Source organism: Gastrolobium bilobum, unplaced genomic scaffold (assembly GCF_033153095.1).
Source record: "Gastrolobium bilobum isolate Gb01-03AN ecotype WA unplaced genomic scaffold, APGP_CSIRO_Gbil_v1 utg25940, whole genome shotgun sequence".
NCBI lineage: Eukaryota > Viridiplantae > Streptophyta > Magnoliopsida > Fabales > Fabaceae > Gastrolobium > Gastrolobium bilobum.
Genome location: NW_026898592.1, coordinates 90241 through 101384, shown reverse-complemented (window position 1 = coordinate 101384; position 11144 = coordinate 90241). Strand labels below are relative to the sequence as shown.

The following is an 11144-nucleotide window of genomic DNA, read 5'->3' as shown; positions in this document are numbered from 1 at the left end:
TGAGGGGTTGTTGGTGTGCTGCAAGAGCATCTTCATCCTCTGTTTCGGGCTTGTGGTATGATCATCACACTTTAACTTGAGTTTTATGCTTAAAATGAAACCTTGATGCATCTAAAGGCTAAAAGATGATAACTTATCGTTGGGTAATGTCAGACACACCTAGAAATGCATGTTTAAGTGTTTATAATCGGTGAAAACCCAACCTTGGAAGGATATCTTCACGAAATGCAGTTTCTGCATTCTGTCGTGAAATATCCAGATATCTGCCCGTGAAATATCCGGATAAGGGATTTGGATATCCGGATATGGGAATCTGGATATCCGGATATTGTATATCCGGATATGGTCAGTGAGATATCCGGATATTGCATATCTGGATATGCCCCGAGGAATATCCGGATATTCTGGGATTTCGAAGAACAGTAGCTGTGCTGTGTGTACAGTAGGCTATTGGGGGTTTGTGGACCCTAGATTGATGAAGTTGAACTTCTGTAATTAATGAACTAAGTCAGAATCTTGTGATTAAGGGCTTGTAGCTTTGTTGGAAGCCTTAAGACGTAAATCGTTAAAGGAGAACGTAGTCTTTATGTTAATGCTTTTGAGCTATGTATATTGATATACTTGTTGGTCCAAAATCAGATTGTGATCTGCTGTGTGTTGGACTTGAGCTGTGAGGACTCTTGGCATTGGATAGTGAGCTTGCAAGGTAAGCTTTCATGTCCTCGGTTTAGCCATGTTGTGGTTCCACCATGTCCCATGGGGGTATGGTTATATGCATGTTGTGTTACATGTTTTTGATGTTTTGGAAATGCTATTGAGCTGTTATATGCTAGTGCCTTTATGATATGCATGTGGTGTTCCACCTATACGGTAAGCCTGAGTATGTGGTACATACAAGATGGTGAGGCTGTGGGAGAGGTGCAAGCAGTGTTCCTTGTACTACATGTAGGTATAGACGTATTCCTGTATTTCTCTGGCCAGTAGAATAGTTTAAACACACATGGCATGAATATCTATTGCACTGCATAGTTTTGGAACTCATATTGATATAAATGCTTTTAGAACTTATATTGCACATGTAAGTGAGCTTGGGGTGGAAGATCCTTGAGGACCCCTTGTCTTACTGAGATTTCTGGTTTAGAGATCTCACCCCACATTTGGGGAATGCTTATTTCAGGGTCAGGTAATATTGAGACCTCAGGCGGCAGGAGGCCGGAGCTGAGTTAGATAGTGATGACATTATATGCTGACATGTTGGATGCTGTAAATGCTTCCTCTTTTTATGCTTTTGCTTCATGTTATGATTTTGGATTATCTTGTTGAGACGTTGTTGATTTGGTGAGCCTGGGGATTGTCCATGCCACGTAGACTTGTTATGTCTTGCTTTTATTAGAGTTGTATTAATGTATCAGGATATTGTTCGGATTACGTGATGTAATGCTGTGACTTAGATACTCACTTTATATGATATATTGAGGTATTTCAGTAGATGTCTTATTGCAATTTACATTCAGGCGATATTTTATGAAATTGATTAAATAATCAAGTTGGTAATTGATAATGACGTCATAATTGAAAAGAAAAAGAATACTCCGCATTTTTAATTAAGCGTAGCTTAATACGATGTAATGATAACACTACCGGATATATACGGGGTGTTACATAAACGGTAAAAATTCAATAAAAATTTGAGTGATTTTGGTGAGAACACTTTGACAAATTTTCAAGGTGAAAGATTGATGACTTGTTAAGGAAGTTATTGATGGATTGTGTAATTGAATTGGTGGTTGTTTGAGTCATAGATGATGAAGTTTAATAAGAGTTTTAAGCATGTGTATTGGTTGAAAAATCCTTTGGTTCCTTGATGTTGAACTTTCGGCCATATAGCAACTTTTAGGTGAAAATAGTGCAAATTGTGTTGTGGCTTGATGAAGGGTGTGTGAATATTGGTGATTTGGTTGATGAGGTTATTGAACTGATGGAATTGGTTAGTTGAAATTAAAACACCATGGAATGTATTTTTGGCATTTCTTTCGAGGACTAGGGTTTGTTTTGGGGCTATGTTAAGTTGTTGTTTGTAACTTGTTTGACAAGTAATGATGGTCATTATTTATATGATCATTGAAGGTTACCTTCCTCAGATCCGATTATAGAGGATTGAGCTTGGAACTTTTTACAGCTAAACTTCTGTGTGTCCTGGGGTTAATCACTTTGTGTTCTCCACTATGTCCATTGGGAATGGTTGGAATTTGTGACCTGTGATAATGTTTAACAAAGTATGCCCATGCATTGAACATGTTGTGCGTAAAATGTATATTGTTTATGAGGCCTGATTTCCTGTGGGGTCTGATTGCCCGTGGGGCCTGATTGCCAGTAAAGCCTAATTGTCTGTTTTCTAATCAATAGAAATTTGGGGACTTCCGCCAGATAGGACTCTTTGTGGGGGTTTTGGTTGGCGTTGTGCCTTATAGTTATTAACACTCTAGGAATGTATCGGGAGTTATACGATGGGGTTCTTGAACAATATCCCCGATGGACGTTCTCGAATTTGACCCCAGTTGATTGGTTGATTGTTTGATTGTATGATGTACTATATTGATATTATATCTATTTGCATATTTGAGTGAGTCATTGGGTAGAGTGCCCTCCAGGACTCATGGTTTACTGATATTGTCAAATCTTATCCCGCGTTTGGGCCTATATTTCAGGTACCACTAGTGCTGCTAGAGGAGATTTGGGCAAGAAGTCCACTTACTGTGGATACAAACATATGGAGTATTTTGACATGATATGTTAGATTATTGATAGAGACCTACCAAATTCGTGCAAAGATCTTTCCCTGTCTTCTCAAAAGTTACATTCACTAGAACGTTATCTGTCAGGCATAACCATATCAAGCTTCAAACCTTTAGATCGTCTCTGGTTCATGCCTTCAACTCCTTCAACTCGCCTTCCACCAACATTTTATCACCGACATTTTTCATTGGTGGCAATTGCTTCTCATCTTCGATCACATACCACACGTCCCTGTCCACGAGTAAAGCTTCCATCTTCAGCTTCCCTAACTCGAACCCCTTTCCTCCGAACTTTCAACCTCGATTCGTGATTGTCCAATCGACATCCTTTCCAAATCAATTTCGCAATTTTCTCCACTCCAAGAAAAAATCCGAAATGGTGAAACCCCAATCTGTCACAAGAACCCCGGTCGCAAAACCAAAGCTCTTGATACCAAATGTTGAAAATCAACACATAAATTAAAAATATAAAAGAGAAAGGGAAGAGAGATTTGACCTAGTGATTTACATTAGTTCACCCAATGTAGGCTACGTGCAACTTGTTTGTACTATATTCACTTCACTGACAATCATTACAAGTCATTCAGTTTACAAGGAAATATAAATAGGATTTAGAAAACCCTGACAGCAGCTATTCATCGGCCCAAACCCGAAATACTAAGAAAATAAATAAATACAATGACTTAGCAATGAGTCAGAGGCCTACACCCTAATTTGATTTCTCTAGACCCCGCCAACAAAGGCCCTCATCAGTATGCGAAGTATGAGCCATACCCAACAGAGATGCTTTTGATGAAAGATAAATTCTTCCTCTAAATAAAAAAAAAATTTGATTAGAAAAAAAAACTTTATAAATGAAATGACCATTTAACATCCGGGATTAACTTTTCTCCTATAAAATGAGATAATTTATCTCTGGCAATTCCAACACTACGTCATTTTAGGGGTTTGAAAAGAAAATACAGAGTATTCTAGTAAAATTCCATGATAAAAAGGAAAGTAAAATTACTAAATGTACTGTATTTTATTTTTCATTTTTCTTTTTTGAAAAGTTGTAGTTTTTTTTTTCTAAACCACAAAACAACCTCTTTTGGGGTTGTGCGAGATAATATCTCGTGTTGCAAGAGATACATTTTTCCTTAAACATATTATCTTTACCGATTTGATTTGAAAATAGTGTTAACCATTGTTGTTGGTTTTTTTTTTTTTTTTAATTCGCCGTTGAAGATAATCTCTAACTTTTTGTACTCCTCAAATTCTAACTACCCTCTCACCTTCAAAGTTGTCACACCTTTAACATATCTGGATTTTCGATATTGATAATGTTTACCTAAGTTCATAAAATATAGGAAGAGTTTCAATCAAGTAACATGAACATGCATGAAAGGTACAACATTTTCATTAAGGCATTGTCGTCAAGGAGGTGCATGCACAATGTCTCGCCGAGATGTGTAGGGAGCATCATGCATTGGTAGAAACACCAATCACACAGTCCCTACAAGACTTCCTACTTGGATGAAAGTTAAGTTTGCAAGTAGTTTTTGATAGAATATTATACATCAGTCTAATAATTTTCATAATTCTGTAAAGAAGAACTATTTAGTACTTTTTAATTTTCTTAAATTTTAAATATTTCTATTCTATTTAATAAGTATTATTTCAATAATTAAATATTTTATGATAATTAATTAAGAGATATAACATTAATATTTTGATACCAAAAAGAAACGTACAGCAAATGGATTATTAATAATAAAATTCAGAAGAAAAATCTTTATCATTTAATCAGATGTTCTGAAAGAAAAAGTTAAAGACTTATTTATAGTATAATATGGGCAAAAATAACATAATTTTATGTTATTTAAAATGACAAACACTTTTTTCATAAAATAAAAAATGTATACATTTTAACACATTTTCACTATTTTTCCCCGGCAAAGAGGATAAACAATAATGCAATCACACTGCAATTTTTTATTTATAGATAACTTTAAATTGACAAATACTCGTAACTGAGCTTTCTTCTAGAAATTGTTTAATGGGCTCAATTTTGAAGTCTCCCCAAAGAGCCAATAACAATTTTTTATTTATAGATAATTTTAAACTGACAAGTACTTTTTGTTCTAAAGTTTTCTTCTTACCAAGCTCTCTACGTTTTTTTAATCACTTCAAATTGTAAATATTAAATAAAAAATTCAATGTAGCACGAATATAAAAAAATAGTAGTCCTTTTTCTTAGGTGTTTGGTATAAGTATTTTGATAGGAAAGTGAGGTTGGATTTATTTTTTTACCATATTTGGTATCAGAAAACATAAGAAAAAAAAAATCCCTCTCTACATATGGCATTTTTTTCCCTTTCAATTCGGATTCTTATTTTTTTCGTTTTGGGACCAAAATGTCCTCTTGTTTCATGACTGACATACAATATTTTCAAAAAGGATGGGTAATTTGGTAAATTCGATTTACATTCTAATCAATATTTTACAATCAACCAAATATAGAATCAGTCAAATTAACTCAACTTTTCCGATAATATTTTGGACTACCAAATATGTTTTAGTTATTTTCTTGGGCAAAATATTTTCTTACCATATTTCTAAATATTTTTTTTTTTTGATAATATATATATATGTGGGAATGTATCTGTTTACAAATTTTTTTAGAAATTTTTTATAAATTACACTTTGTTCTCATCGGAGAACATAGTGTAACCAGTGTTCTTTCGGGAGAACATAGTATAGTTTGTAAGAGTTTGTAAACAAAAAAAGTTTGTAAATATAATATAACCTGTCGTTATAGTTATATATATATATATATATATATATATATATATATATATATATATCTTGTACCAAATGTCCAAATCCCCCCTAAAATAATTATTTGCTTGTGAATTAGCAATCTTTTTCAAGCTAAATATGATGTTACAAAAAAGTAAAGGATAGCATACATAATGGTGCAGTACCTCATAGTTTTTGCACCCGAATTCTGTAAGAACTACTTGTTCTGATTTCTGCAAAGTATAGTGCTTTGCTTCCTTTTGTTTCGTCTTCTTCCCCTATTTTCTTTCCCTCACCAATCACAGCTACAAAAATGGAAGCAGCCATGGCCACAAGCGCAGGCATAATTATGACAGTGATAGTTGCTGTGATATGCTCATGGAGGGTGGTGAACTCGTTGTGGCTGAGACCAAAGAGGCTAGAGAGGCTGCTAAAAGAACAAGGCCTTAAAGGCAATCCATACAGGGTTTTGGTTGGGGACTTAGTGGATATTGTCAAGACGCTAAAGGAAGCAAGGTCCAAACCCATGAATCTCTCTGATGATATTGTGCCCTGTATCCACTCCCATGTCCAACAAAGTGTCAACAAACATGGTATGACTATGATTACCACTCTTATTTGCAATTGTCATCTATTGGCCTCTTGCTTTATACACTCTTTTCTTCAACCTTTCTCACCCATTTATTTATCTGAAATTACTTTGCTACTCCTTCCAATATGCCACTTACAGTGCTTCTTTATGAAATCATTTCTGTCATACTCTCCAGCACCATGATCCCCTTGGTGATTTTCAAAATTGGAAATAATCCTTGGATGGAAAATATAAACACTTTAGTATCGGTATCCAAAGGTTCCCAGGGTTTTGAACAACCCTCTATGCCTGATTTCCAAAGAGAGCTAGTTAGAAATCCCTATAGCTCAAGCCTTCAAGCCTCATTCCATTTTATACTAAGCAATAGCCCTCCAATTTGTAGAATGTGTAACTCTTTTCTAACCCCTCTCCTCCATAAAAAAAAAAAAAAAAGAGGCTACTTGAGAACATAGTCTTCTAAAAAAAGTTTTTAAATGAAATTGCATACGAGAGAATTTCCTGAATTGGATTTTGAAGGCAGAGGAAAAAGCTGGAAAGTTTTCCCTCTTTGCTACAAAACTTTTCCGTCCTTATAATTTTTCTTTCTTGGTTTTTCTTTAGTTGAGACTTCAGATAAAGTTGCTCATGGTATGCAGGCAAGAATTCTTTTATGTGGTTTGGTCCAACACCAAGGGTGACCCTCACAGATCCTGAGCTAATTAAAGATGTATTCAACAAGATATATGATTTCCCAAAGCTTGATGCCAATCCGCTTGTCAAGTTGCTAGCTACTGGTCTTGCAAGCTATGACGGAGAAAAGTGGAGCAAGCACAGAAGGATAATCAACCCTGCATTCAACTTAGAAAAATTGAAGGTTAATCTCTGTAGTTTTTTAGTAGAAAAAGTGAAGAATGTTTCTAAAGAAAGATGATAAGCTAAAAAATGGGAAGTCAAGTAATAAGCTGTATCAAATAGCTTTTTCTAAACTCCGGGGAGTAGCTCATTTGATAAGGAAACTGAGTTCCAGGGGTCGGGCTCGTGAGTCTAAAAGGCTTGGGGTTCGATTCCTGCTAGGCGCATTTCGGAGCAGTGGAGAAAACTTATTAATCATACTCTCCAATCCACGAAAGGGATTAGTCTCGTCCCGAAGGGGTGAGACACCCTTGAGTTTACTTCAAAAAAAAAAAAAAGCTTTTTCTAATTTTCTGCAAAATTACATCATTCATTAACATCAAAATAAACTACCTACTTGAAGTAACTACCCACTGAACATTAGGGGGAAAAAAAAAGCTACCCACTACGCAACACGAAAAGAAAATACCCACTAGGCCACTACGAAAATAGGAAAATAACTTCATACACATAACACATCTACACTATCAGCTCCTAAGCACGTATTCTAACAATTTCCATTTACTAGATATAGATCTTGTATAATTGACTTTTGTGCATTTTGAAAACATGTCTTAAACACACAGGGAAAATTACTCTTCCCGGAAATGAATTCTCCCGAGAAAAATATTTGGTATGGCATAGCTTTTGCTAGTTTAGCCACGAACATATATACTTTTGCAAACATCTACATGTTTATGTGCTTAGTTTGACATTGAATGTTAACTCCTTGTTTTTTCTTTATTACACCACAGATTATGTTACCAATATTTTTCAAAAGCTGTAATGATCTGATTAGCAAATGGGAGGGACTGTTATCGCTAGATGGATCGTGTGAAATAGATGTATGCCCTTTCCTTCAGAATTTGACGAGTGATGTTATTTCTAGAACAGCATTTGGAAGTAGTTATGAAGAGGGAAGAAGAATATTTGAACTTCAGAAAGAGCAAGGTGCACTTATAATGAAAGCTGTAATGAAATCTTTCATCCCCGGATGGAGGTAAGGCTAATCTGTGTATCTGACTTCTCCATGAATAAAGCAAGATAAAGCTTGTTAAATGAGTTTTATTTGACTAAACTAAACTTACCATACTTCATAGATGATACAGCAATGAGCAAATAATATTGGTCATTAAGAATCAAACTATGTTTATCATAAAGAATAAGAATAAGATGAATAGGAAATTTTTTTGTTAATTTCCATTTATCATAAAGAATAAGAATCTATGTGTCATATACAATGTCCCCTTATTTACCAAATATTATGATGGGAATATTAGATGTAGTGTCTGAATTGCAACATATGGAAAACCAAACTATATTTACTGTTGGCAGAACAACCACTAGAAGGCTAGTTGATATTGGAAGAGCATCCCCTTCTTATCATGATAATTGTAGGACTGATTATGTTTATTTGTAGGTTTCTACCTACTACCACCCATCGGAGGGTGAAGCAAATTCACAAAGATATAAAAGCTTCGCTTAAGGGTATGATTAACAAGAGAAAGAATGCATTAAAGGCTGGTGAAGCCTCTAAGAATGACTTATTAGGTATACTTTTGGAGTCAAATCACAAGGAAATTCAAGAACAAGGAAGTGATAAGAATGTTGGAATGAATCTTGAAGATGTAATAGAGGAAATCAAGCTATTCTACTTTGCAGGGCAGGAAACCACTTCAGATTTGTTTGTTTGGACAATGGTTTTATTGAGTAGGTACCCTGATTGGCAAGAACGTGCAAGGGATGAAGTCTTAAAAGTCTTTGGAAACAACGAACCAGATTTTGATGGGCTAAGTCACCTTAAGATTGTAACTATCGTATTATTTTGATTTTGATAATGATAGTGTGTCCTTGATGCTTACCGTTAACATGAATCTTTTTGTAACAGGTTACCATGATTTTATATGAGGTTCTTAGGTTGTACCCACCAGTACTTGGCCTTACTCGAACTGTTGACAAAGATATGAAACTTGGAAACATGACAATACCTGCTGGAGTGGAGGTTTCCTTACCAATAGTTTTGGTTCACCATGACCGTGAACTTTGGGGAGATGATGCTAACATGTTCAATCCTGAGAGATTTTCTGAAGGAGTTTTTAAGGCAACAAATGGCAGAGTTTCATTTTTTCCATTTGGATGGGGTCCTAGAATATGCATTGGCCAAAACTTTTCCATGTTTCAAGCAAAGATGGCTTTGTCATTGATTTTACAACACTTCTCATTTGAACTTTCTCCAGCTTATACTCATGCTCCGGCTGCAATGATTACTCTTCAGCCACGATATGGTGCTCATATCATTCTACGTAAAGTAGAGATATAAAAATGATAATAAGTTCTTACTGTATGATTTTCATTACACAGCGCTGCTGGAAAGCATATAATGTAATGATACTAACCTCTTTTAGATACTATCAACAGTGATTTCTCATTTGAATAAGGTATGTGTTTGGATTACAATTTATAAATATGATTTTGGTGTAAGTTTGCAATAATTTATACTCTTTTTTTTTTTTTTGAATAATTTATACTGTTTAAATTGTATTGCTAAAAATCATTTTTAAATGTGTGATTACAATTAAAAATGTGATTACACTTGGTATACAAGAAATACTCTGTACCTTAAAGTTTATCCTTGTCCTTTGGGTTTCCAGATTCCATTTGCTGAAACAAACATGCCAACCTGGCTTTGACATCCCTGCACCCTAAATAAACGGGTGCACCTATATGTTCAGTGTAACACCCCATGTATTCCCGGATTATTATCATATTACGGTATTAAGCGTAGATAAATTAAATGCGGAAGCTAACTTTTTCTTTTCAATTATGACGTCATCATTATTATTAACCAAGTTGATTACTTATTCCTTTTTCAAAATATAGCCTGTATGTAAATTGCAATTTAAAACTAAATGAAATACCTCATGACATATATAGTATCAAGTCACGGAACTACAACATGTAGACCGGACCATATCCAGATACATAAGTACAACTCGAAATTGAACCAATAAGTCTGAAATCAATGTGGCGTGGACAACCCTCGTGCTCACCAAATAAAAAAGCATACTCATCCAGTCTCCAATACAAAAGCCATAAAATGTAAAGCAGGCATAATCATGTGATAATAATAAAAGAAACAGCAAGCATGCATCAATCAGCTCAACTCTGACCTTCTGCCACCAGAGGTCTCCACCTCAGAGGTACCTGTACCTCAAAATGTGCCCCAACACGGGGTGAGATTTCTAACAAGAAATCTCAGTAAGACAAGGGGTCCTCCAGGACTTTTCCTCCCCAAGCTCACTTACAAGTATATATATAAGTTCAAAAACAGTAATTACAATGCATGTTCATGTTAAGGCATTTAAATAATGACAATATATCTCTTGCTCAATGAGCCAAGTACTATAACTCATATCTCATGTGATGTATGCAAGTGCAGTTCAATTGGCCAGGGAACAGGATAAGGTTATGCACGTCTGCGACCTATCTAAATATACGGGTCACGACCTTATGCCTTACACACCAGGGTCGCAGCCTAATCGTGTAAGTAATCAACATCACATACATACATTACATCCACAGTTAATTCAATATATCTCAGGCATATATCAATGCATATTTTCTTTTTCATAAAAGCATACATGCATATAAACCACCCTCCCATGGAGGTCGGTGGAACAAGCAACAGATCAATCCGAGGACACGAGTGCTTACTTCGTAAGCTATCAATCCAACTCAAGAGTTCACACCAGCACAATGTCCTCACACGACATAATCACAATCTGTTTAAACCAGCAACATCATCAATATCCATACACTAAATGTTCCTTTCATTATGACAATATTTCCTTTTACGTTTAGTGCTCTTTAGTCTTCTCACAAAGTCCTAAGTCCTTAATCTAAGTGATTCTGACTTAGTTCAATTATTACAGAGGTTCACATCAACCAATCTAGGGTCCATAAACCGAATGTACAATTCTATATGGACAGAACAGCACCCAACTCGAAATTTCCAAAATATCCAAATATTTATCGGGGCCATATCCGGATATCACAAACCCCATATCAGGATATCAATATCCGGATTTTATATCCAGATATCATAT

The 11144-nt window shown here is 35.2% G+C and overlaps 1 protein-coding gene across 1 annotated transcript; it reads left to right on the top strand.

The window, feature by feature from the left end:
• The first annotated feature begins 5889 nt into the window (after window positions 1–5889).
• LOC133317547 (cytochrome P450 72A68-like) lies at window positions 5890–9358 on the top strand. The gene is made up of 5 exons (XM_061519413.1): window positions 5890–6169; window positions 6804–7021; window positions 7794–8038; window positions 8459–8846; window positions 8927–9358. The coding sequence occupies exons 1-5, from the start codon at window positions 5890–5892 to the stop codon at window positions 9356–9358; spliced, it is 1563 nt and encodes a 520-aa protein (XP_061375397.1).
• Window positions 9359–11144: the final 1786 nt, after the last annotated feature.